At 53.4% G+C, this 27,120-nt stretch overlaps 2 protein-coding genes across 4 annotated transcripts in view; one reads left to right on the forward strand and one right to left on the reverse strand.

Annotated features, from left to right (window-relative positions):
• Positions 1-226: 226 nt before the first annotated feature.
• Positions 227-17,594, reverse strand: Mthfr (methylenetetrahydrofolate reductase). 3 transcript variants are annotated; one of them, XM_042695740.1, is made up of 12 exons: positions 17,511-17,594; positions 14,260-14,508; positions 12,816-13,054; positions 11,996-12,106; positions 8,222-8,415; positions 6,989-7,239; positions 6,662-6,796; positions 6,353-6,533; positions 5,965-6,147; positions 4,891-4,992; positions 3,418-3,537; positions 227-3,186 (listed from the first exon to the last, which is right to left on the reverse strand). In XM_042695740.1, the coding sequence occupies exons 2-12, from the start codon at positions 14,493-14,495 to the stop codon at positions 2,968-2,970; spliced, it is 1,971 nt and encodes a 656-aa protein (XP_042551674.1). In that variant the 5' UTR covers positions 14,496-14,508; positions 17,511-17,594; the 3' UTR covers positions 227-2,967. The 3 variants fall into 3 exon arrangements, with proteins under 3 accessions (XP_042551674.1, XP_042551673.1, XP_042551675.1); XM_042695739.1 differs by lacking the exon at positions 17,511-17,594 and adding an exon at positions 14,773-14,903; XM_042695741.1 differs by lacking the exon at positions 17,511-17,594 and having other exon boundaries at positions 12,816-13,071; positions 14,260-14,424.
• Positions 17,595-17,744: 150 nt separating this feature from the next.
• The window catches only part of Clcn6 (chloride voltage-gated channel 6), a 33,660-nt gene continuing 24,284 nt past the window's right edge, over positions 17,745-27,120 (forward strand). Inside the window, exons 1-2 of the mRNA XM_042695776.1 lie at positions 17,745-17,969; positions 18,698-18,757. Of these exons, the coding sequence (XP_042551710.1) occupies positions 17,883-17,969; positions 18,698-18,757 (147 nt within the window). The 5' untranslated portion in view covers positions 17,745-17,882. The remainder of the gene's footprint in view (positions 17,970-18,697; positions 18,758-27,120) is intronic.

Here is a 27,120-nt window from a genome sequence, read left to right on the forward strand (position 1 = left end):
TGAGGCTCAAGCCCAGAAGCCTTGCGCTCACTGGGCTTGTTCACTCTATCACTTGAGCTATGCCTGCAGTTCTGGCTTTTTGCTGGTTAACTGGAGATGGAGTCATGTAAACTTTTCCTGCCTGCGTTGGCCTTCAATTGTGATCCTCAGATCTCAGCCTCCTAATTTGCTAGGATTATGGATATGAGTCACCAGGGCCTAGCAACTTTTTTTTTTTTTGAGAGACAGGATCTGACTGGGTAGCCCAAGTTGGCCTCAAAACTCACAAACCTGTTTCAGCCTTTTCTGTGCCAGGATTATAGTTCTGTATTGCTATGCCCATGTGCCACGTCTATATACATATATACACAAACATACACAACACACATATACATATTACTTAATTCTTGCTCCTGCTCTACCACAGGCCCACGTGCCCACCCTTGCTTGGCAGTTCATGTCACTGAGTCCCCTAGAGCCCCTGGCCTGTGTGTTGTAGGTGCTGGGGGGGGGGGGGGGCTGAGGCTCCACCATTTTTGAGGAGAAGCCTCAGCAAAGCCAGCTTTGTAAAGCTGGGGGTGGGGGGAGGGGGCAGGCAGGGCAAAGCCCCCCCCCCTTGGGCTCTAAGTGGTCAGCAAGCCCTGGGAGGTTCAGATCTCCCCTGCTGGCTCTCCCTGCAGACCCACAGCTGCTGGACACGGGCCACAGCGCCTGCACTGCCCTGGCCAACCCAGCAGCCTCCCTGTGCTGGACAGAGGCCCCGGAGGGGCAGGTCCCGGGCTGAGAGCAGCCGCCCGCTCTCAGGTGAGCCCAACGTGCTCCCACCCACTGCCTCTTCTTTCTGGGGGTTTGCAGACAATTCCTCTCTCGTGTATTATCACTCAGGGTGTGTGTGTGAGGGGGGGAGGCGGCCCTCTCCCAACCCAACCCCTTCCGTTCCAGGTGGCAGAGAGCTGCCCCTCTGCCCCGCCTCCCAGCTCTGGCTGGAGCGGCCTGGATGGGACAGCAGCGCCCCTGAGCTGCCCCCTTCTGGCCCAGGCGGGCTCTGCAGCTCTGCAGGCAGGGCTCTCCATGGCCAGGGCCCCTGGAGGCGACTGGGGTAAGAACGGGTGGGGGGGGGAGCACTCCCTGGTCAGTGCTGGAGCACCGCCCCTCCCCTTGGCCTTGAAGAGGTCCCGATGCCCTTGCCCCCAGGAGGAAGGCCGTGCCGCGCTGGCGTCTGGAGACTCTGCTTCACAGGTTCCAGGCTTCGCGGCAGGCCAGGCGCCTGGCACTGACATGGCAGCGCTGGGTGGACGCTAGAGGGGTGGAGCAGCTGTCCCGGGCCCTGGTGAGTGGGCTTGGAGGCCCCCGGGCACATCACCCCTCAGCCTAACCCTGCCGACAGCACCTCCCCCTCACCTGTCGCCCGTGCCCCTAGCTCAGGCAGTGGCACCTGTGGCCAGCCTGGAGGACGTGGCGGCGGAGCGTGGTGCGCCTGCGCGTGGCTCAGCGGCTGCGGCAGGAAGAGGAGCGCTGGGTCCTCTCCCAGGTACCAGCTCCGTCACCCCATCTTGTCCCCCGCCGCCTCTGGTTCCTGGGTCAGGGGTCTCCGCGGTGGCCACCCCAGGGAGGGGATCAGTTGGATTACAGAACAGGCAGATGTTGAGCCTTGGCTGTGACTGGTGCTGCTCCATCTAGGAGCAGGAAGGCTCGGCTCGGATCCCTGGCCTCTCATCGCAGCCCCGGGGGGCTGGGTCCCCTTGTTTGGGGCTCTGCAGGCACAGCTTCCAGGTCACAAGTCAGATCTATTCTGAGACTCTGCATTTTCCCTGGGGAAGGGCAGGCAGGCTGCCCGGGCGGGGGGAGCGGCCTCTGGGGGGGACATGAGCTGGGCACAGGTGGCACCCTGGCAGGCCAATGCCAGGCCTTGAGGGGGGCCAAATAGCCTTTTCTGTCCCTCCCTGGGTACCAGGCCTTTAAACAGTGGTACCAGTGTGTGACAGCCAGGAGACGCAGCCGCAGCCGCTCCCTGAGTGCCCAGGCCCCCGGCTGTGGTGAGCATGGGGCAGAACAAAGGGCCGGGCTGCAGCCCGTGACTGGTGCCTGTGGAGTGATGCGCAGCACTGAGGCCCAGGTCCCTCAGGGCCCCCCAAAGACTCCTACCCCACGAGTGCAGCGGGAGAGGGACGGCTCTGGGGGACAATAAAAGGCTGCTTCTGCTGTGTCCCCTGAAGGCTGCGTGACTCAGCCGTCCTGACACCCGCGTCCGTGTGCGGGGCTCCTTCCTGCCAAGGCCAGCAGGCCAGGAGCCAAGGAAGAGCAGCCGGATGCACTTGCTGGCCACTGCCCCGGGCAGCAGGACCTGAGGGCTGGGTCCTGGGAGGAGTGCGGGACTGAGAGGAGGGCCGGCAGCTGGCATTAGGAAGGCCAGCTGGGACATGGCCGGGACCTGCCTGAGAGCTGAGGGGTGGAGGGAAGCAGGAGGGCTGGGCTGGCCTTTCACCACAGGGGTGCTTTTCCATGCAGCCATCGGAACAGAGAAGCCACGTTAAGGGGCAGGCCTGGGGCTGGGGGGACGGCAGCTGAGGGAACGCTTGGGTGATGAGGTCTGGCGCCTGTCAGCCACGCAGGGAGGCGGGCAGTGGCCTGCCCCTCCCACCTCAGTGGGACGATGTGGCACCTTCACTCTGCCATGTCGTCGTCAGTGCTGCGAGTCCCCGTTGAGTTCATCGAGTTCACTGCCCGTCCCATGAGGGCTCCAAGTGCAAGTTCACCAGGGTCCTTTGTTAGCTCCGGAGGCTGCCCTGCTGTGAGGCAGGGAGGGCAGTGTGCTCCCGACCCCGAGCACGCTCTCTCAGAGAGAGCGCCAGGCTCCCACGTGGGGCTGACTCTGGTCCAGCCAGAGCCCAGACGCCTCCTGCTGGCCTCGCTGCCATTACCCCCTGGGGAGAACCAGGCCCGGAGGACAGTGGGAAAGGTGGGTGGGCACAGTGAAGGATGTCAGGCTCAGGGGGCCTCCACATCCCCGTCGCGCTTGGGGGGCCTGGTGAGCAGCTCGAATGTGTCTTCTACTACCTGCCACAGGCAGTTGTCCAGTGGGAACTCGTTGTCCACCAGGTTGACCAGGAAGTAGTTGTCGTGGATGTACTGGATGATGGCGCGGGACGGGGACTCCTCATCGTACAGCTTTCCCCACTGCTCAATCCACAAGGCGAAGGCCTCATCCTACACGCACACACATATACACACAGGCCAAGACACCAGGGTTGCCTCTGGGTCAGGTTTCTATGTGCCCTACAGGTACAGCACGGGTCCCATGGCCACTGCCATCCCGCCCAGCCCACGAGGAACCGCCACATTACCATGTGGCTCTGCAGGCCAAGTCTGTGGTCTACAGCACAGGGGTTTCCCTACCGTCCTGAGGTGGCAGAATAGGCCCCTTCCCAGCTCCCTTACCTTCCAGAACATGAAGCTGACAGGATCCACCACGGTGGGTTGGATGATCTCCCGGCCAGGGAAGATGCCCCATGTGACGGCATTGGGCTGCAGCTCAGGGGCGTTGGTTATGTTCTCACCCTGAGCGGGGAAGGAGGGTTGGGCAGAATAGACCAGAGACACCCACAGTCTTTCAATGACCTCTAACTCAGCATTTCCTACCTCCAATACCCTCCCAGGCCTGTGTCTCTGACAATGGCATTGTTTGGTCTCCATTAAAACCCGAAATCCAAACTAGGTGCTAGTGGCTCACACCTATAATCCTAGCTACTGAGGAGGTTGAGATCTGAAGATTGTGGTTCAAAGCCAGCCTGGACAGAAAAGCCTGAGAATCTTAGCTCCAATTAACTACCAGAAAACAAGAAGTGGTCCTGTGGCTGAGTGCTAGAGCAGTAGTAGCCTTGAGTGAAAAAGCTCAGGTATAGCACCCAGGTCCTGAGTCCAAGCCCCATGACGACCACTACCACTGAAAACTCAGAATGCAGACCTACCTAATCTGGTCAGCCCCTCATCTGACCTTCTGCAGGCCTGCTGGGCCTCCTTGGCTCCAGCCCTCCCTGCCTGTTACCGTGATCTGCCTAAAATGAAACAGAGCCAAGTGACTCCACTACTGGAATCTCAAACTTCAAGCAGGACAATCAGGACCCCTGAAGGATCCACTGAAGACTGACATCTCCCATTCCCAGGGTCCCCAGAGACACTGTGGTGCCTCCGCACGTCCATGCCCTTGCTCCGAAGCCCTTCTCCCCGCCTCTGTGCCCTTGGAAGGTTCTGTGTACACAGGATCTCTTCCCGATTTTCCCACTCACGCTGACCAATCTCTTTCACTAGGCTGGGAGCTCTTGAGAGAGCAGGGACCTGCTTTTTTTTTTTTTTTTTTTGTCAGTCATAGGACTTGAACTCAGGGCCTGGGTTCTACCACTTTGAGCCACAATGCCACTTTTGGTTTTCTGGTGGCTAATTGGAGATAAGAGTCTTTGTGGAGGGGCTGGGAAGGTGGCTCAGTGGTAGAGCACTTGCCTTGCATGCATGAGGCCCTGGGTTCGGTTCCTCAGCACCACATAAGCAAAAAGAAAAAAGCCAGAAGTGGCGCTGTGGCTCAAGTGGTAGAGCACTAGCCTTGAGCTGAAGAGCTGAGGGACAGCGCCCAGGCCCAGAGTTCAGGCCCCACGACCGGACCCCCCCCCAAAAGTCTTTGTGGACTTTCCTGCCAGGGCTGGCTTTGAACCATGATCCTCAGATCTCAGCCTCCTGAGTAGCTAGAATTATAGATATGACCCACCAGCACTCAGTGTGGGGCCTGGTTTTGTCTGTCTGTCTGGCCTGACCTGCCTGGCCTGGGCAGGTGACTGTTGAAGGAATGAATGTGGGTGTTCTCAGGCTCAGATGCTCTGGCCCTGCTAAGTCCCATCTGAACTGTGGGAGCTAGCTCACCTTCACATCCACGATATGGTAATTGACCCGGAGCTCGTACTTCTTCAGCACTTGCAGAAGCGCCTCCACTGTCTCTCGGGAAGTGAAGAACTCTAGGTAAGCCTGGGGGAGACAGGCACCTGTCACATATCTACCCCAGCTCCTTCCCCACTGCATGGTGAGCTCCAGGCCCAGTCAGATGCCCTCCGCCCTCCCAAAGGGCCCCCACAGGCCCAAGACCCTGAGGGCAGCAGGACCGGAGACAGCCTGAGCTGGTGAATACACCAGGGGTGGGCATGTGAGGTTTCTGTCTGGACCCCTTTCCCAGCCACTGGGGAGAGGGCATGCTGGGCACTGGACACAGGCCCATGTGGGTCTGACAGGTTGAGGAAGCGAGGCCTGGGGTGATCCAGCATCCCCAGTCACTGGATGACATTTCCTCTAGTGCCACAGCCAGTAGGGCTGAGCTGGGTTTATTTACATTTGGCAGTTAACTGTTCCCAGCACTGCAGGGCTGGTGCTAGGTATACAGAGGAGGTGACCAGGCTGGGAGTAGTCAAGCCAACTGGGAAATGCACACAGATCTTTCTTTTTCTTTTTTGTTTGTCATGGGGCTTGAACTCTGGACCTGGGTGCTGTCCCTCAGCTCTTCAGCTCAAGGTGAGTGCTCTACCACTTGAGCCACAGCGCCACTTCTGGTTTTCTAGTGGGTCATTGGATATAAGAGTCTCAAGGACTTTCTTGCCTGGGCTGGCTTTGAATGGTGATCCTCAGATCTCAGCCTCTTGAGTAGCTAGTATTACAGGCATGAGCTACTGGTGACTGGCTGAACACAGATCTTTCTATAGCCAGAGCCCAGAGGCTTTGGTTCTGAACACCATCCACCTCCAGCAGCTCTGGGGAGCGGTGTGAGCCAGAATGGCAACAGCTCCCATCCGTACACTGCTTCCTGCATCCTTCATGCTTTACCCCCATTTCACCGAAGACAAAACTGAGCCTCGGGCCAAGTCTACGTCACTTAAAGTGCCAGCTCCTGTCCACCCCCATGTTCCTCTCACTCCCAATCCGGGGCATCCTCCAGGAGCCCCCTCTCACCTTCTGGAAGACATAGCCCCCGCTGGGACCCCAGCCCACGATGGGGTCAGAAGATGGCTTTCCGTTGATGTTGGGCTGGGAGTTGATGGTGAGGATGCCCTGGCGGTTCACGCGTAGCAGTTCTTCCTTCATCAGGCTGGTCTCGGCAGCCAGGGGCTCGTCATTCCAGGGCAGACATGTCACCTGGGGCGGCGGGGGGGAGCCATGGGTCTGGACTGGGGTCCCAGCCACTTTCCCGTGGGAGATGCAGACCGTCTGCCTCAATTGCTCCTCTCACCCTCCCTCTCCTTGCTAAGGAGCTCTGGCCACAGCCCCCCTCCCCCCCCCCAGGCTGACCCACAGCTAGACACTGGGCAGGGGGTCCAGAACCCACAGCCAGCCCACTCACCCTGTGGCCCTGCTGGTTGGGCTCTCCTGACAGGTAGTGTGCAAAGACTTGGAAGACGCTCTCTTCGCTGGTGAGCTCCTCCCCCCACATTTTCAGCAGCTCCTCGGCGGGGGACTTGCTTTTCAGGTAGAAGAGGTAGTAATCCTTCAGCTCCCCGAAGGCTGGTGAGGAGGAGTTACCCCTGGCAGGGAGCATGGGGGGGCGGGGGGGAGGGGGAAGGTGTTGGGGTACACTCCTGACCCTGGGCTCCTGCTGGAAGGCAGGGGAGCCATTCCTGTACCCCCTTTCCCCAGACACCGACTTCCTCACCAACGGCCATTGGGAAACTCATCCCAGTCCTGGGTGCGGTAGATGTAGCTCTTTGGTCTGGAGGCCCAGAAAATGGGGCGCACATCCTCCTCCCGGCGCTTAGGGTGGGCGCTGACAGCCCAGGGCAGGGGGCGCCTGGAGACAGGATGGAGACAGAGGACCACAGCCTGGTGGGGGGAGCTGGGGCCCTGACTACACCTCCAGGTCCCCACGGGGCAGCCCTGTGAGGGACCCAGCCCACCATGGCACAGGACAGCGCCCTTACCAGTGCCAGCCAGCGCGGCCCCCTGGCTGCACTGTCTTCCCTGGGGGAGGAGGGCTCCTCACCTGGGGTCCTCATTCCACATGCCCAGGCGCCTTAGCACCTCGGTGGTGGCCATCTCGCGGTTGAGGGTGTAGAAGTGGAGGCCTGGCACCAGGCCACTGGCCAGCAGCTCCCGGCACAGGCTCACCGCCAACTCAATGCCATAGTTGCGAATGGCAGCGTCATTGTCCTTGATGGGCTCAATCACGTCCTTGATCTTCTGGGGCACTTGCAGCTTGGACAGCTTCACCAGCTGCCGAAGGGAGGAGTAGCCCTGCCCAAGACACAGAGGAGGCCGTGGGGTCATGCGGGGTCAGCTGGCCCGTCTGCCACTCTGAATACATGCCACTGCTCTCATGCTCTGTCTGGTGCACGGCGCCACATGGTGAGACGGGGAAAGTCAGATCGTGTCTGGGGGTCGGCAGGGTCCAGGAGCTGCCCGCAGTACCTCTGACATCAGCCCTGCCTGCCCTTTGGCTCACATGTACTTGCTGGGAACAGCGTGCTCTTCCACCCAGGCCACCAGGTTCACCTGTCAATCTTTTTTTTTTTTTCTTTTTTTTTTGCCGGGCCTGGATGCTGTCTACCACTTGAGCCACAGCTTCACTTTTATTTTTGGTGGCTAATTGGAGGTAAGAGTCTCACCCATTTTCCTGCCCAGGCTGGCTTCACGCTGAGATTCTTAGATCGCAGCCTCCTCAGTTGCTGGGATTATAGGTGTGAGCCATCAGCGCCTGACTCACTTCTGGCTTTTTAGTTATTAACTAGAGATAAGAGTCTCACACAGACTTTTCTGTCTGAGCTGGCTTCAAAGGTCCTCAGAACTCAGTCTTCCTGAGTATCTAGTGTATAAGTGTGAGCCTGGCTATTCTGGTTGACTTAAGGGTAAAATACAGACCCTAAGCCCTGCATTAGGCCTGCATGCAGCAGAATTTCTTGAGGTGGGCCTGCAGATCCAGCCTTGGGACAAGTTTAACAGTCCTGCCAACAGCTAAGTTGGGGAAATACTGTCTTTAACTACAACTTATTGTGCTAAGCGTCCCTTTGGGTGACACTTGGCAGCCGGCTAATATACAACAACCTCAGCAAACACTGTTGCTATTTTAGGAAGCTGGAGGTGGCCTGTCTGTCTGATGGGAAACTTACCAAGCATGAGAGAACAACTCTGAGCTCAGCACTTTTCCTGAGCCCCGGCCTGGGGCTGGGATGGTGGGCTGGGAACTGGTAGGGGAGGCCTCAGCCATGCGACCCCTCACCTGGATGGGAAAGATGCCAGGGAGAATGGGGCAGGTGATGCCCATGTCCGTGCAGGCCTTGATGAAGCGGAAGAAGGTGTCAGCCTCGAAGAAGAGCTGCGTGATGATGAAGTCGGCGCCCGCAGACACCTTCTCCTTCAGGTGCCTTAGGTCATCCTCAAAGCTCGCTGCCTCAGGGTGGCCTTTGGGGTAACCTGACAGTAGGGAGCACAATCGAGTGGGGAGGAGGGCCGCCCAGCCGCAGTCCCCATGCCTGCACCCCAGCACAGCACAGATGGTTGAACACGGGAGCCTCCTGGGTGGAGGCTGGAGCTGCTCCCTTGGTGTGGGGGTGGAGAGTTCCAGATGTCCCACCCCGTCCTGCCTCATCCAGCCAGTCAGATAGGGCTGCACCTGGAGGACCACTGAGTGGAACATGCACGCCCTGGCCCCGGCAGGCAGCTTCTGGCATACCGTGGTATTTATGTATTGTACCCTTACTGGGGCTTGAATTCAGGGCCTGGGCACTAGGCTGGTGTTCTACCATCTGAGTCATAGCTCTACTCCCAGCTCTTTAGTAATGGATTGGAAAGAGTCTTCAGGATTTGTCTGCCCAAGATGGTTTCAAACTGGGATCCTCCGATCTCAGCCTCCTGAGTAGCTAGGATTATAGTAGGCATAAGCCACAGGTGCCTGGCTCTTATTTAATTCTGTTGCTAGTCAAGTGCTCTACAGTTGAACCACACACCCGACCCTTTTTGCTTGCTTTTCAGAGAAAGTTTCGTGTTTTTGCCATGATCCTCCTGACCTCTGCTTCCTCTGCAGCTAGGATCACAGGAGTACAACTCTATCTAGATTCAATATTATTTCTATTTTTATTTTTATTTTCATGGGGCTTGAACCCTGGGCCTGAGCGCTCTCCCTCAGCTCTTCAGCTCAAGGCAAGCACTCTACGGTTTGAGCTGCAGCACCACTTCCAGTTTTCTGGTGGTTTTTATTGGAGATAAGAGTCTCACAGACTTTCCTGCCTGGGCTGGCTTTGAACCGTGATCCTCAGATCTCAGCCTCCTGAGTAGCTAGAGCCAACCGGCGCCGGGCTCAATATTATTTTTATGTATATGTGTAGGTATTGGGGCTTGAACTTAAGGACTATGTACTGTCTTGTAGCTTTTTCTGCTCAAGACTGGCACGCTACCACTTGAGCCACATCTCTATTTCTGGCCTTTTGTGATCAGGACCCAGTACTTAAATATTTTTAATAGAGTCCAAGACTGAAAAGCTAGGATCTACATCACATAGGAAGGTTAGAACAAAGTGGGGCTTTGCTTCAAGAAATAGATGGAGCCGGGCGCCAGTGGCTCACGCCTGTAATCCTAGCTACTCAGGAGGCTGAGATCTGAGGATCGAGGTTCAAAGCCAGCCTGGCAGGAAAGGCCATGAAACTCATATCTCCAAAAAACCACCAGAAAACCAGAAGTGGCACTGTAGCTCAAGTGGTAGAGCACTCGCCTTGAGCTGAGGGACAGTGCTCAGGCCCAGAGTTCAAGCCCCAAGACTGACACCCCCCCCCCCCAAAAAAGATGGAGATAATACAATTGCCACTTTCAAACATCAGTCTGTCATGGAGTAAAAAAAAGACTCACCCTGGTTAAATTTGTGTTGCTTCTGGTGTCAGGTCCAAACCCCACAAAACAAAGTCGTGGGGTCTAAACACGAGGCAGTGGGATGACCTTGCGCTGGGCGTGAAAGGAATGGAGCCCCATGATTCCTGAGAGAGGGGCGAGTCCTCTAGCCCTGACCAGCTCTGGGCACTCTCACCTCTTCCCTGACCCAACTACTGGCAGCCACACGAAGCCAGGAGGGCAGGAAGACGGTGATCTTAACATCAGCCCAGGAGGTAGCTGGTTTCTCCTGCCTGCACCCAAGGAAGACCCTGAGTTCAGTGGGGAGCAGACCCAAGGCCAGAGCTGCTGGGAGTAGGAAAAGCCAGGTCTGGTCAGTCACACCTATGATCCTAGCGATTCATGAGGCTGAGATCTGAGGACTGTGGTTCAAAGCCAGCCCATGCAGAAAAGTCTGTAAGACTCTTATCTCCAATGAACCACCAGAAAACCAGAAACGGAACGCTGGCTCAAAGTGGTAGAGCACTAGCCTTGAGTAAAAATGCTAAGGGATAGTCCCTGGCCCTGAGTACCAGCAAGCCCCAGTACCAACACCAAAAAAAAAAAAAAAAAAAAGGATATAAAACTCTTATTTCAGGAGCAGGGGAACTTTCAACAATGAAGCTATTCTTCTTTTAACAGGAAGTTCTGAAATGACACATTTATAAACACCAGCAAAACAAGGCTACCCCTGGATTTTGCTGAGTTTGTTTATGGCCAGCTGGGTGTAACTCACTGGTCATCTTTTTTTTTTTTTTTCTGCCAGTAGTGGGGGGCTTGAACTCAAGGCCTGGGCTCTGTCCCAGAGCCTCTCTGTGTTCAAGGCTAGTGCTCCACCACTCGAGCCATACTGCCACTTTTGGCTTTTTCTGTTTATGTGGTGGTGAGGAATTGAACCCAGGGCTTCATGCATGCTAGGCAAGCACTCTGCCACTAGGCCACATTCCCAGCCCCTCATTGGTCTTATCATCCTCCTTAAGCAAAGCACAACTACAAGATACTTCCTTCATGGTCTCCCAGGACTGCATTAGTGATAGCCAGGTGGAGCCACACCTGTTCTCTTCCTGACTCCTAGCCCTGTCTCAGTGTCAGACACCTAGGCAGCCCTGCTGAGAAGAGCAGACGTGGACACAAGGGGCTAAGGAAAGGACCAACGTTATCCACAACGAATAATTACAAATTATTTCCGTTAAGCCATTTAAATTTTTTGTTGTTGTTTGAGACCAGGACTCAAATTCTTTTTTTTTTTTGGTCGGTCGTGGGGCTTGAACTCTGAGCCTGGGCACTGTCCCTGAGCTCTTCAGCTCAAGGTGAGTGCTCTACCACTTGAGCCACAGCGCCACTTCTATTTTCTGGTGGTTCATTGGAGACCCTGTCCTGAAAACACCCAACACAAAAAGGAGCTAGTGGAGTAGCACGAGTGATAGTGTCTGCTTAGCAAGCCAAGGCCCCAAGTCAAACCCCAGTACCACCAAACATAGATGCTTTCCTGAAAAAGGATCACTCCAAGAAGACAGATCAGCCCAGGCACTCAACCTCCAGTCCCTGGAATGCTTGGCTTCCCCATTCCCAGCCAGCCATTTCTGTCAGGTGAACTTGGCCCCCTGCCTGGGCTGCCAGAGGTACAGTAAAGCCAATTCAATTCTCTCTGCTGGGAATTTGGAACTGACACTCAGAACTGCCAATCAATCTAGGCTTCCAGCTGCGACTGATACCACGATTGATACCACGGACACAGGAATGGAAGTAGGTAGTACAGGAAAGCATGCCCTTGGGGCCTGCCAGAGGGGGCAGGTGTGATATGGAAAGGGGAGGAGGAAGGGCCTTGGTTCCTCTCAGGCCAGTGCCTACTGGCATCTGATGCCATCTTCTCACTTTGGCTTGGGGATTCCCTGTCTTTTGGAGTTTCCTTAGTAAATTCTGGCCCTCTGCTGGACAGGAGAGGGCTGGGAAGCTGCTGGGAATGTGAGGGGCAGTAGGCGGGTTCAAAGACAGCGTGTGATTCACCTTGAATCTTCTCAGCGGCCACTGGCATCCCCGATCCTCATGTCCCAGAACAATACAGGCAGGTTTTCCAGGCCTCTTTTCCTCCTCTTCCTCCCCACCCTCCGGGGCGGATGTGCTGGCCACTCACCTGCCACGCAGATGTCAAAGTAGTCCCCAAACTCGCTTCGGATGTGCCTCACCAGGTCTGCTGCACAGTTGAAACCTCCTTCCTCTGCCTCCCACCGGTCACCTATGGGGTCTGCAGGGTGGCTAGAGGTCATGGCTACTGGGTCTCACCTGATCTCGAGCCTTTTTGTACCTCTAGACTCAGGGCTGTAGGCACCTCAAAGGTTGGGACTTCACACTGTGTAAGTCTGACCTCACAGCTGATAAGTAGAAGACATAAGCCAGCTGTCAGATGTGTACCAAGGGCAACTTGGTGGGCATGGTGCTAATGGCGGAGAGGTGAAGTGGCTCTCCAATGAATTTGCAGGACCTGGTCACCCCCGCCCCCGGCTGGGCCCTGGGGCTCAGCAGCCCTCTCTCCCTGCCCTCCCACGGGCCTGAGTTCCTGCCTCATGGAGTTTTCCACTAGTCTCAAGTTTTGTGGAGGTCCACAGACCCCTCCCGCCCATCAGTCTCCCTCAGCCCAATCCTGGGTGGCCCAATGGCACCAGGCACCAAGATGCCCCTGGGTGAACACCAGGCTGTGCTCTGCAACAGATCAGGCCAAGCACAGGCTGACATTTATACATCTGTGCCGCTGGGACAAAGATTAGCAAGCACTGTCCGCATCCTGGCTGAACTCTTATGTCTGGGTTTTGAGGTGGAAAGAGGCAGCCCCATCTGGGTAGTGCTCCCCACAATGCTCACTGACGACAGGATGAGAGAGGACCCTGAGCATGCTCAGTTGCAGCCTCCGGCAAGTAAAGAATGGTTCCCCAAAGGGGAGGGGTGCTACGGCATACCTCCCCTCAGTGCCAAGATGTTCTTCAGGCCTAGCTGCTTGGCTTTGTGCAGATGGCGGGTGATCTCCTCCTGGCGCTGGCGGCAGCAGGTCATGTGCAGGATGGTCTCCAGGCCGCAGTAGTTCACTGCCGTGCTGGCAATCATCATGGAGGAGGTCTCCTTGTCTGAGCCAGGGTCCCCTGCAGGGTGCCAGGTCACATCGATGAAGAGGGGGCCACCTGTGGCCATCCGGTCAAACCTGTAGGGGGTTTCTTTCTGATGATGGGCCCCTGTCGGGGGACGCTGCCCTTCACCCTTCTGAGGGCAGGGCAGGGAGACTAAGAAAGTATACATGCAAAATCAGGTCAGCAACCATGTTCATCGCCTGGCTTCGCTGACTAGCTGTGTGATCTCAGGAAAATTCATTGAACTCTCTGAGACTTATCTGAGTTTCTTATCTAGTCCATATCAACCAGGAGAACACGGTCTGAAACGGTCCACAGCACTTAGAACCGAGCCTGGGGCACACACACACATGCCTAAGATCGCAGAGAAAACGTCATCACAGAGGTGCCACTGGTTTGTGACGTGCATGCACACCTCCCAACATGGTGAGGGTGAGAGGACTCCCCAGGGACTGGCAGTCATTTTGGGCACAGGCAGGCCAGTTCCTGAAGTAGTCTCCAAAGCCTGCGTGGGCAAGAGCATTGGCGTTCAGGGTTGTGACCATTTATTTAAATGTCCGGTGCCTTTAAACTTTGAGCAACTTGAGAGCAACACGTGAGGAGTTTGGACAGGAAAAAGCATAAGCTTTTTTAAAAGAAAAGGAACTGAAATTCACCAAGTTTGCTAACCTAACTCAGTTGGCATTTCTAGATTTTGAGAAGCATAACCCCAATTCCCAATTTGCTCAACACATTCTCTAAGCTGCTATTCGGTGACTTCCTAAACTCCCACGATCCAGCCTCAAGTTCTGCCAAGGAATGTTATGTGGGAATCAACATATTTAACCCTTACAAGTGTTTGTCTAGAGCTGGGCATCGGTGGCTTACACCTGTAATCCTAGCTACTCAGGAAGCTGAGATCTGAGGATCGAGGTTCAAAGCCAGCCCAGGCAGGAAATTCTGTGAGACTCATCTCCAATGAACCACCAAAAAACCAGAAGTGGCACTGTGATTCAAGTGGTAGAGCACTAGCCTTGAGTTGAAAAGCTGAGGGACAGCACGTAGGCCCAGAATTCAAGCCCCATGACTGACAAAAACAAAAACAAGCGTTTGTCTAGAAATATCTGGGAAGTGGTGCTGTAGCTCAAGTGATAGAGCGCTCACCTTGAGCTGAGGATCACAGTTCAAATCCAGCCCAAGCAGAAAGTCTGTGAGACACTAATCTCCAATTAAGCATCAAAAGCCTGACAGGGCTGACAGATGGTGTCCAGCTCACCCTTCTTACCATATACCAGCTCACCTTGAGATCAGGTTGACAGCTCCCTGAGCGGTTCGGGGAGGGAAGAATTCCAGGGAGAACCATTTGTCACCAGAGTCCATCCTCCGCTTCATCTTGTCCCGGAGTTTCTCGTACCGATCGGGGTCCAGGCCTGGTGTAGAACATCTTGAACTGTTTCTGGAGCTCTCGCTGCCACTGCTGCTGCTGCCCTCGGAGCGGGGGTTGGGGCCATCACTCCTGCCCACCTCATTCACCATGGCTGAGCTCCTGCTGCACAGGGTGGGGGCAGGGGGCATCAGAGAGCAGGCAGCTAAGCCCCAGGCACATCCAGACAGCTACGTAGAAGGCTCCAGCAAGGGACGCTGCGTTTAACAGGAAAAAAGCCAGTGTCGCTCACACGGCCCCGGCACAGCGGCTCCAAGCGCCACAGCTACTACGACAGCCTGCGCCAGCCTGCGCTGCCTCCTCGCAGGACAACCCCTCCCGGGCCCTGACACATGCGCCTTCCGCCCACAGATCCTCGGCGACAGCTACCTGATGCAGGGCGGCACAGAGAGCCCCATGCTGCCAGCCTGCGAGGCCCACTTTCGCAGGGAGGGGCAGCAGTGGCCAGCTGAGAGGACCCTGGCTTTCCGATGGTCCATCGCTTGCCAGCTTAGACCCAGAATGAGGATAAAACCGAGGAACCTTCTCCAGCGGGTGTGCCCAGCTGGGCGGAGCTGAAACAAAGAGCCCCAAGCTAGAGCTTAACAGCAGCACGGGGGCGGGAGCAAGGCCTCCAGGCCACAGGGAAGTAGAAGGGGGGGGGGATAGGGGGATGCGGGCGGGGCGCTGCAGCAGTGGGTGGAGATAAGGCCACTAGTCTTTCAGGGTCACCGGATCCGGCAGCAAGCTCGGCTAGGAACATCTCCTATTAGTTTGTGTGCTGTGGTGTGGTGGGTTAGAACTTAACACTGACTGGGTTTCCAGAACCAGACAGATTCAAGTTTAAGGAGAGCCTGGATTCATGCCCAACTCAGAATAAAAGCTGTCCCCTCCGAGCCTGCCCTGCAGGACTTTCCTTACATGGGCTACTGAAGTTAAAGTCATCTCAGCAATTGCAGTTACCCCAGAGGAGGCCTGCCAGGCATGGTGCAGTATGCCTGTGATACCAGCTAATCAGGAGATGGGGGCAAGATGATTCAGACTTCAAAGCCAGCCGGGGCCAAAAGGTAGCAAGACCCCTGCCTCAAACTAAAAACAAAGGCCTAGGGAGGCTGGGGAGGACATAGCCCAAGTGGTAGGCTAGAAAGTATAAAGTCCTAGATTTGACCCCTAGGACTATATTGAAAAAGAAAGAAAGAAAAAGGGCCCTGGCCATTATAACTACAGGCTGGCCAACTGGGCAAGACACCATCTGGCAGTCCGGAGAAATTAAGACAAATACTGAAAGCAAAACAACACACAGCTCTTAGTCGGATGCTGGTGACTCACCCCTGTAATCCTAGCTACTCAGGAGGCTGAGGTCTGAGGACAAAGGTTCAAAGCCTAACCAGGCAAGGAAGTCCATGAGACTCTTTTTTTTTTTTTTTTTGGGGGTCCAGTCATGGGGCCTGAACTCTGGGCCTGGGTGCTGTCCCTCAGCTCTTCAGCTCAAGGCTAGCACTCTACCACTTGAGCCACAGCACCATTTCCGGCTTTTTTCTTTTTGCTTATGTGGTGCTGAGGAATTGAACCCAGGGCCTCGGGCATGCAAGGCAAGCGCTCTACCACTGAGCCACCTTCCCAGCCCCCATGAGACTCTTATCTCTAATTAACCACCAGAAAACTGGAACTGCTGCTAGAGCACTAGCCTTGAATAGAAGAGCTCAGGGACAGCACCCAGGCTCTGAGTTCAAGCCCTGTAAACTGAACCAAACCAAACCAAAAACAACCTCTTGCACACAAGCAGGTAAACACACAGTGGTGAAAAGTCAGCATGTGGTGTAAAGATCACAACCAGGCAACACCAGCCTGGCTCATCCCCTCCAGGATCTTCTATGGGAAGATTGTGTATTTTAACATCTGGGGTCCTAGACTCTTTTGGAACCCGAGGAAACCCAGAGATCCTCTAAGACACCTGTACACCCAATACATCTGGATGCATCCCAAGTCAAACTGATTTACACTAAGAAGTTTTGTGCCAAGGCTGTCTCTCCCTAGGATGTCTGTTCAGATTCTGACCTACAGCCCCAGATTCCTGGGGGGGGGGGGGGGGAGAGGAAGGGAAAAAAGGCCCAGTAGCCAGGGCCCCCTCCTGAATTCAAGGGAATGTCACATTAGTTACCTGCTGGAACAAAACGTCCAGGACTGCAGGAGACTGAACTCCCTGCATACTAGCCTGTGCCATACTTCAAGTAACACCCACCGTTTAGCCATTTTAGGTTGGGCTGCCACAACTCCCAGGGCTGTAACCCGTGGGTTAAGAGATTTGTCTCAGCTGGGGGTCAATGACTCCTGCATGTAATCCTAGCTACTCAGGAGGCTGAGCTCAAAGCCAGTTCAAAGCCAGCCCGGGCAGGAAAGTCCGTGAGATTCTTATCTCCAATAAACCACTAGAAAACCGGAAATGGCGCTGTAGCTCAAGCAGTAGAGCGCTATCCTTGAGCTGCAGAGCTGAGGGACAGCGCCCAGGCCCAGAGTTCAAGCCCCACTACTGACCAAGCTGACTGAGCTCAGGCCCAGGTATCCTGGCTGTGTCCTGCTCTTGTCCATGTGGTAACAGTCAACTCTTCCTGAGAGCCAACAGGCCAGGCGGTGCCAAAATACCCCCCTGCCGAATACGGGTCATTGCCTCGGGCTGTGTCCAGCTCGGGGACACTAAGCCCACCACTCCCGGAAGGGTCACCGGGGTCATCAGTGTGCAGCAGGCGCTGCGGTGGCAGGCCCGGAGCCCCACTCTTCTCTGGGGGCTCGTCGGAGGGGCAGGTTTAAGATCAGGGCAGGAAGTCACCTTGGGCGCCAGGCGGCAGGAGGGAGGGGGATCCGGTCACCGGGTCATCAGGTCACCGGGTCATGAAGGGGCGGGCGCACGGGCCCAGGCCCCTTGATCCCCGGGGGCCTCGGAAAGCGAGTCTACGCCTCAGGATTGGGGACCCCTGGCGGCAGGCCCTGGGGGTTACCCTGGGCCCGCTGGGAGGCGCGGGAGGGTCCGGCTCGCAGGCGGCCGGATCGCCAGCGCTCCTCGCCCTCGGTGGGCAACCTCGGGCTCCGAAGATCCCTCCCCGGTGACCCCAAACCTCGTCGCCACTCACCCTCCCGTCCCAGGTGACTCCGAAGGCTCGCCCGCCCGCGAGCCGCACGCGGGAGGAGGCCTCGCGCGCGGGGGAGCGCGCGCGCGGCGGGGCGGGGCGGTGGTTGCCTAGGGAGGCAGGACGGGGGGCGGGGCTACCGTGCGGGCGACCGGAAGTCCCGCCTCCAGCATGGCCGCGCCCGCAGGTCCTGTGGGATGCCGTCTTCTCGTCATGTGACGCGGGCCCTCGCCCCACCCGTCGGCAGCCACTCCCGGTCTGGGTCGCCGGGCTGGAGAGGGTCACGTGGTCCTTCTGGGGCCAGTCACGTGAAGCACGCATCCTAGGGAGGAGGGGTTTGGCTGAGGGGTCCGAAGTGGCAGTAAAAAGAGGAAGATGGCGGGGTGCAGGGGATCCCCGTGCTGCTGCTGCCGGTGGTGCTGCTGTTGCGGCGAGCGCGAGACCCGCACCCCGGAGGAGCTGGTGAGGCGCGGGCGCGCCGGGCCGCGCGGGGTGGGGGGGCGGTTGCTAAGAGACGGCGAGGGGCGTTGCCGGGGGTGGGGCCGGGCGCGGCTGCGCCGGCAGGTGGCCGGGGTGGGGCCTGGCGGCCGCGGCGCGGGCTGGGGAAGCCGCCGCCCCGCTCCGCGAGCCCAGGGCCCGGAGTCGGGGGGCGAGGATCCGGGCTGGCTGCGTCCATTCTCTTTCTCTCCATCCGAAGGGAGTGAGACCGGGAACGGGCGTCTTTTCCGAAAGAGTCCTCACCGTGCTTAGTCCCTCCCCGGCTTTTCGCATCCTTTCTGGGTCACTGACAATCCAGCTTTCTCCTGCAAAGCAATCTGGGAAAACTTGAGTTGTGCTGTCCCCAGAGTTGACAGGTCCCTTCTGATTTTAGATTGGTGGTACGTCAGGTGGAACCTGCATTTTCTTCCTCTTCCTTAAGCTGGCGTTGGGCATCTTTGAACACGGAGATGAGAGTGGTTTTGTGGAGAACGTGTCAGTTTATAGAAATGCCTAGTTCTCCACCCATATCAACCCCCCCCCCCCCACACACACACAGGGTTGTTTTTGGTTTTTTGTTTTTGCTCGTGTTCCCCTCTGGTGATGGCTCCAGTTTAATTAGAAGCTAGCTAATAACATTTCAATAAATACCTCTGCATCCTTACACTCCTAACCAGTAAACAAGTCTCCCTTCTGTGGATCTGTTTTTCTAGACCATCCTTGGGGAGACACAGGAAGAGGAAGATGAGATCCTTCCAAGGAAAGACTATGAGGTGAGATCCTTAGATGCTTTCTTGGATAACTAAAGTAGTAAGTGGCCTGGTCACTTCAGACTGAAGCAGTTGATTCCAGCCAGAGTTGCTCTTTGACCTTCTATCCCTGAAAGTAAGTGATAACAGAATTTGGCCTACCCAGGATCTGTTCAATAAATACTTCTGTCATCTTAATCCCCCAAGGTTGATGAGTTTTGTTGTTTTTATTTTTGTGGATTTTTGTTCATTTGTTTGTTGCACAAGTAATGGGCTTTAAAAGAAGGGCCTGGGCTCAGCCCCTTTCTTTTTTGTCCAAGGCTGGTGCTCTTTCTCTGGTAGAATACTTCCCCCAACAAGAAAGTGGCACAGAGTACAAACTCCAGTACTGTGGAGCTAGATGGTGTTGTGACACAACATTCTAGTCGGAGTCCTCCAGAGCCTGAGATAGGAGGATCCCTTGAGTCGAGGCGTTCCAGATCAGCCTGGCCAAAGATTTCTCAAGCAAAAGAATACATGTGTGTTCAGTAAGGCTGTCAGAGGGAAACTGACTTATCATTTAATCAGTTCATGATGAAACTTCTTTTATTGGTGGCATTTTACTCTGCCTCTAGCCATCATGAGTTTTTGTTTGAATTTTGAAATGATATATACAAGCCATGATTATATAAAGAATTATTAAACTACTTATGAAAAGAAGATAGAAGCCAGGCACAGGTGGCTCATGCTTGTAATCCTAGCTACTCAGAAGGCTGAGATCTGAGGATCATGATTCAAAATCAGCCTGGACAGGAAAGTCCATGAAACTCATATCTCTGATAAACCACCAGAAAACCAGAAGTGGTGCTGTGGCTCAAGTGGTAAAGCATTAGCCTGGAGCTGAAGAGCTGAGGGACAGCTCCCAGGCCCAGAGTTCAAGTCCCATGACCGACAAAAAAGAAAATAGTGAATGACCCAGTTCTAGTCCAACTTAATAACAATACAGTGTCTATTTTGTTTTTGTTTTTGAAATAGAGTATCATTATGTAGCTTAGGCTGGCCTAAAACTCTCAATCCTCCCGCCTATGCCTCCCATCTGCTGGGATTAAAGGTATATGCTAGCATACACCTGGTGCTACAAGATTTTAAAGAATAGTATTTTATTGTGCCATAATTTATTTGATCATTCTTTAGTGTTTGTTCAACTTTTCTGAAATGAACTGCATTGTGGTGAATGTCCATTCTACCTTGTCTGTCCTCAAGTTTTTCTTTAGGGTGAATTCTGAGAAGTAGAATTCATTCTGTTTGTTTTCTATTTTTCTTTTTTTTTGTCGGTCGTGGGGCCTGAACTCTGTGCCTGGACACTGTCCCTCAGCTCTTCAGCTTAAGGCTAGCACTCTACCACTTGAGCCACAGCGCCACTTCCGGCTTTTTTCTTTTTGCTTATGTGGTGCTGAGGAATCGAACCCAGGGCCTCATGCATGCAAGGCAAGCACTCTACCACTGAGCCACCTTCCCAGCCCTGTTTGTTTTCTTAATATCTCAATTTTTGCTAGGCACTGGTGGCTCATGCCTGTAATCCTAGCTAGAATCTGAGGATTGCAGTTCAAAGCCAGTCCCAACAGCAAAGGCTGGGATGCTCTTATCTCCAATTAACCACCAGAAAACCGGAAGTGGTGCTGTGGCTCAAAGTGGTAGAGTGCTATCCTTGAGCAAAAAAGCTCAGGGACAGCACCCAGGCCCTGGAGTTCAAGCCCCATGACCTGTAAAAAAAATTTTTAAAAATTCTTTTGGTGCCAGTCCTAGGCCTTGAACTCAAGGCCCGTGTGCTGTCTCTGAGCTCTTTTTGCTCAAAGCTAGTGCACTACTAATCTAGCCATAGTGCCACTTCCAGCTTTTTGATGATTAATTGGAGATAAAAGTCTCAACTAGATTTTCCCTGGCTTTGAACCACAATCCTCAGATCTCAGCTTCCTAAATAGCTGAGACTACAGGCATAAATCACTGGCGCCTGGGTTTCACCTTCCTTTTGCTGTAGAATTTTGGATTTGTAGCATACCATAGAATTTTTAAACTTTTTAATCATGAAGAACTTCAGATAGGTACACCAAATGGACAGAATGATATAGAGCCCTCCTGTTCTATAGCTTTAGCAGCCTTTATGCCTGTAGAAATGATTTTACCTGTTTTTTTTTTTTTTTGGTCAGTCATGGATTTTGAACTCTGGGCCTGGGCACTGTCCCTCAGCTCTGCAGCTCAAGGCGAGTGCTCTACGACTTGAGCCACAGCGCCATTTCCGGTTTTCTGGTGGCTTATAGGAGATAAGAGTCTCACAGACTTTCCTGCCCAGGCTGGCTCTGAACCTTGATCCTCAGATCTCAGCCTCCCGAGTAGCTAGGATTAAAGGAGTGAGCCACCTGTGCCTGGCTTAAAACAAGTGCTAGCTGGGCATCTGTGGCTCACACCTGTAATCCTAGCTATTCAGGAGGCTGAGATCTGAGGATCAAGGTTCAAAGCCAGCCTGGGCAGGAAAGTCTGTGAGACTCTGAACACCAATGAACTATTCAAAGAAGATGGAAATGGCGCTGTGGCTTAAGTTGTAGAACACTAGTCTTGAGCTGAAGAGCTGAGGGACAGGGCCCAGGCCCAGAGTTCAAACCCCATGACCAAAAAATAAAAGCATTTGTCTTTTTTATTTTGTTTTGTTCCTGGTATTAGGCCTTGAACTCAGGGCCTCACACTCCTTTTCTTGACTTTTCTCGTCATGGTTGGTGCTCTACTGCTTAAATCAAGCCTCCAGTTTGAGCTTTTTGCTGGTTAATTGGAGATAAGTCTCTTGGATTTGTCTGCTTAGGATGGCTTGTCTGCTTGTGCTGGCTTTAAACCTGGATCTTCAGCTCTAAGCCTCTAGAACAGCTAGGATTTCAGGTCTGAGCCACCAGGTGCCTGACCCCATATTTCTTTGTTTGTTTTTTGTTCTTGGGTCCAGTCGTGGGGCCTGAACTCTGGGCCTGGGCGCTGTCTCTCAGCTCTTCAGCTCAAAGCTAGTGCTCTACCACTTGAGCCACAGCACCACTTCCGGCTTTTTTCTTTTTGCTTATGTGGTGCTGAGGAATCGAACCCAGTGCCTCATGCATGCAAGGCAAGCGCTCTACCACTGAGCCACCTTCCCAGCCCCCGACCCCATATTTCTTAAGTGTGTAGTTGCTTGTATAGAGTTGAGATGTTCACAGGAAATTAGTATAAAGTACTTTTTGTTGCACAATATTCCTCTACCCTCAGTTGGGCCCTGTCAGTCATCCTGAGTGTGCTACCAAGACTGACTGCCAGATGTCTGAAGCCTTCTTCCCACTTCCGGTTGCTCACCAAGGCTTTTCCAAAGCCCTTACCCCCTCCCACCACATAACACTGCGTTTGCAGTGCACTTACCTTAGGCTGACATGCATATTGATGTAAATATCATGGATGAATGTCCTTTGATTTGAGTTGTTAATATTTTCCAATTAACCTTCTTTGCCTGAGAGCTTCTCCAGAGCATTTGCTTTGTATAAGAGCCCATTAGAGAATTCTGCTCAGATTTTCTTTGGTGTCAACTAGAAAATCCTCTGTTAAGTCAGGAGGGTGAGATCAGCCCCTCTGGTTTAGAAAGATCCTGGAGACTGATTAACCCGTAGCAAAGTTGGACACACACACACACACACACACACACACACGAAAACACACACACACACACACGAAAACCCTCTGTTGAAAGAATAGCTATACTCCCCCTTTCTGGAGGTAGAGATAAGTTCAAGGCCAGCCTAAGGGTGAAAGGGAGATTTAACCTCCACCCTCTTAAGAAAGGAAGACTTCTGTGGGAATTCTCCAAACTCCCCTACTCTGGGATTTGGAGTACATTTGGCAGTAGACCTTTCTTTGATAAGATGGGTGTTACCTGAGGTTAGAGACCTTACCTTGACTAACTTTGTCTTGGGTGGTTCCAGTTGAAATGTCCCCATCCTGTCACTCAGGCTGGTAGGAAAGGTAAAGTCTGTGCAGCTCCCAGAGCCTGAAATTGCTCTTATGACTTAGAAAAAGACTCCCCCTAGGGCAGAAGACTTAGACTTGAAGCCCTCCCCCTCAGCCCTAGCTCACCGTCCCCTGAGGGGCTTCTTGTTTGAACACTGAGGTGCCTTTTTTTGGTGGAAATTGGGCTGCCTTCTAACCACAAGTGGCCCTGGCCAGGAACTAATTTGCCCACAATCAGGAGCAGCAGCCCTGCAGGATATCCGAAGATTTTTTTTTGTTTTATTTTGGGTCTGGTCGTGGGGCCTGAACTCTGGGCCTGGGTGCTGTCCCTCAGCTCTTCAGCTCAAGGCTAGCGCTCTACCACTTGAGCCACAGCGCCACTTCTGGCTTTTTTCTCTTTGCTTATATGGTGCTGAGGAATCAAACCCAGGGCCTCAGGCATGCAAGGCGAGCGCTCTACCACTGAGCCACCTTCCCAGCCCTAGATGAAGATTTTATGTAAAAGAAGAAAAGTTGTTTGTTTCCACAAGCTAAAAGGCAACACATGTAGCAAAAGTTAGAGCAGTTGAGAGGCGCAGTCTGTTCAGCCCTGTGCTGACCAGATTGCATGGTGTCTTGTTAACTATTTGCAGTGCCATGCCCCGCCAAAAACAAACTCTGCTGTTCTGGTCTTGTACTTGTTTCTAACTGCCCTTCTAGGAGCTTGACTAAGCTATAATGCACATGGTGAATTGTAGAACACAATTCATCCACTTAGGGTTTCTAATAATATAGTCAGAGATTTGTGCAAACTATGAGCAATCAGGTTTATTTATTTATACATTTTGGTTGGTCCTGGGGCTTGAGCTCTAGGCTTGGGCACTGTCCCTGGGCTCTTCAGCTCAAGGCTAATGCTCAACCACTTGAGCTATAGCACCACTTCTGTCTTTCTGGTGATTGGTTGGAGATAAGAGTCTTTTCTTGCCTGGGCTGACTTTGAACCACAATCCTCAGATCTCAGCTTCTTGAGTAGCTAGGACTACAGGCGTGAGCCACTGGTGCCTGGCAAGTTTGGGGCTTGAACTCAGGGCCCTGCACTTGCTTAGCAGACACTCTACCACTTCAGCGATACCTCCAGCTAATTTTGCTGGTTAGTTTGGAGATGGAGTCTTGAGGACTTTTCTTCCCTGGCTTGCCTCCTACCTAGATTCTCTGGATCTTAACCTGCTGTGCATCTAGAATTACAGGCTTGAGCCATCAGTACCAGGGTGAGCAGTCAGTTTTAGAACATTTGTATTACTCCAGAAAGAGACCCTTGTAGCCAGCACTTGGTCACTGTTCATTCCCCTTGCCCTGTCTCTATGCAACCACTAATCCTACCTTTTATCTCTATGGATTTGCCCACTCTAGACACCTAAAAGCCTTTTAACTATTAATGGAATGTTTGTTTAGAGCAAAAGACTCCCTATTCCCCTCCTGCCAGGTTTGATGATTAAGTCTAAGAATGAGCCCACTCTGACATATTAATGAGATGCTAGGTGATAAGACGGACACCAGTTATGTGCCCGGATGTAGCGGGAGAGTGAGCACCTCACCCAGTGAGATTTCGAAGCTGACACGCCCTCTTCTAGAGAAAAGGATAGAGACAGAGACAACTCCAGAGGAGAGATGGTGATTCGTTTCTAGGAGCAGCGAACGAGCCGAGAACGGATGGGAGCCTGGGCTGAGTTTGGGCTCTGTGTGCAGTGCACACTCCAGTCATCGTCCTGCCGCGGGCCCCCCTGTCCTGCAGTCTCCCTGTTGATGGGAAGCTGGAGTCAGTTCCAGCAGACTCACATGGAGGACCTGTCATGATCTGTATTTGCTGCTTGCGTCCCAGGTGCCTCTCTGGGCTCTGAAGTCTGAAGAGACACATTTTGGGGTGTTTTCTGAGCCCCCACAGTAGCATCATTAGACAAGACCATCAAGAAAATAATCAGTTGGCCAGTAATTTCTATATAGATTTGGTGTGAAGGCAAGACCCCACACTTGGCTGACACCAGATGTGGAGTGCTTTCCCCACACCACTCCTCAGTTCCAAGGGACCCCAGCTGGGTGTCCTCTGTTCTGACACTACCCAGAAGTGCACTAAGCAACCCCAGGTTGTTAGGCCCCCAAGACTAATGGAAATTACGAGTGGGTTCTTCCATGCCTCCTGCCTGAGGGTGACTGATTGGTTTTAGCTGACTTCCCAGGATTCAGATGACAGTCCTGCCCCATGGAAAGGCACAGCATGTGTGAAAGTGTGGAGTATCCATGTCCTCTCTCTGGGGGTGCCACCCTCCCAGCATCCCCCTGTGTTCAGCTGTCAGGAAGCTCTTCATTCAGACCCAGGCATCATTGTTTAGGCATGATTTTTTTTTTTTGGTCGGTCATGGGGCTTGAACTCTGGGCTTGGGCACTGTCATTGCACTCTTCAGCTCAAGGTGAGTGCTCTACCACTTGAGCCACAGTATCACTTCCTGTTTTCTAGTGGTTTTTTGGAGATAAGAGTCTCACGGACTTTCCTGCCCGGGCTGGTTTTGAACTGAGATTCTCAGATCTCAGCCTCCTGAGTAGCCAGGATTACAGGTGTGAGCTACCATCGCCCGGCTAGGCATGATTTTTTTGTTGTTACATCCTTGGCCATTGGAGATCCATGTAACCGTGGGCCCCTCACGCTTCCCTTGGGTTAGAGGTTGTGGATGAAAGTTCTAATCTCCCTTTTATTTTGCTTTGTGTGTGTGAACCAGTCCTGGGGCTTGAACTCAGAGCCTAAGCACTGTCCCTGAACTTCTTTTGCTCCAGGCTAGCATCCTAGCACTTGAGTCACAGCTCCACTTACTACTTTTTTGGTAGGTTATTGGAGATAATAGTCTGTTCGCATGGACTTTCCTGCCTAGGCTGGACTTGAATCAGGACCCATAGTTCTCAGCCTCCTGAGTAGCTAGGATTATAGGCATGAGCCACCAGTTCCCTGAGAATAAAAGGTAATTATTAAAGACTGTGCTGTAAGTACAGTTTCTGTGTTATACATCTGACATACGAATCCTAATTATATTTAATCAGAATGGGATTTTGTTATACATTGTTTGGTCTGGCTTTTTTGTTTGATAAATTGAGAACATTTTCCGTATCTGTCTGTCTAGATTTATTGTAATTATTTTATTGCTAGTTAAATATTTCATCATTAACTTTGCTTATCACCTGTACTGATACTTGAGGACTCTTATCAAGGATTAATTTGGATTTGCTCCTAGTCATCATATAGATGTGCCAAAGTGTCATAAATCACAGCTCTGTTTGTTTGACTTAGACCATTACCTGAGACCATCACCAGGCCAATGTCCAGCTTGTTCACTAGTGACGTGGCAGTAAGAGCTGCCTGTGGGAAGGAGAGAGCATGTGGCAGGCCACCTGTCCTTGTTGACACGCTGCTGTTCTCTTACAAGACACAGAAACACAAACATTCCCTTGAATGATTTCTCAGAGTATCTATGGTCCCCTGCAGATGGCTTGCAGGATGTCTGAGTTCTGTGAAACCTGGCTTGAAGCAGCTGTAGAAGTTGTAGGGTCAATCTAGACTTCCAAATGTAAACCCAAAGTTTACAGCTGCTGGGTGCTGGTAGTTCACGCCTGTAATCCTAGCTACTCTGGAAACTGAGCTCTGAGGATCGTGGTTCAAAGCCAGGCCCTGAGTTCAAGCTCCAAGTCCCACAAAAAAATGAATAAATAAATAAAATTAAAAATTAAAAACTAGGGCTGGGGGCTGGGAAGGTGGCTCAGTGGTAGAGCGCTTGCCTTGCATGCATGAGGCCCTGGGTTCGATTCCTCAGCACCACATAAGCAAAAAGAAAAAAGCCGGAAGTGGTGCTGTGGCTCAAGTGGTAGAGAGCTAGCCTTGAGCTAAAGAGCTGAGGGACAGCGCCCAGGCCCAGAGTTCAGGCCCACGACCAGACCCCCCCCCCAAAAAAAAAAAAGAAAAAGGCAGAAGTGGCACTGTGGCTCAAGTGGTAGAGCACTAGCCATGAGCTGAAGAGCTGAAGGACAGCACCCAGACCCAGAGTTCAAGCCCCACAACTGACAAAAAAAAAAAATTGTAGGGGCTGGGAAGGTAGCTCAGTGGTAGAGTGCATGCCTTGCAAGCATGAGGCCCTGGGTTCGATTCCTCAGCACCACATAAACAGAAAAAGCCAGAAGTGGTACTGTGGCTCCAGTGGTAGAGCACTAGCCTTGAGCTGAAGAGCTGAGGGACAGCGCCCAGACCCAGAGTTCAGGCCCCATGACCGGCAAAAAAACAAAAAACCAAAAAAATTGTGCATTTGTACCACAGTGGCCCCTGCAGTGGTGCCAGGCTGGTCCCCTGTTTGGTTTGGCTCATTCTTCCTCCATGAGGTGAC

This window comes from Dipodomys spectabilis, unplaced genomic scaffold (genome assembly GCF_019054845.1).
Source record: "Dipodomys spectabilis isolate Male_0828 unplaced genomic scaffold, ASM1905484v1 ptg000188l, whole genome shotgun sequence".
Lineage (NCBI taxonomy): Eukaryota > Metazoa > Chordata > Mammalia > Rodentia > Heteromyidae > Dipodomys > Dipodomys spectabilis.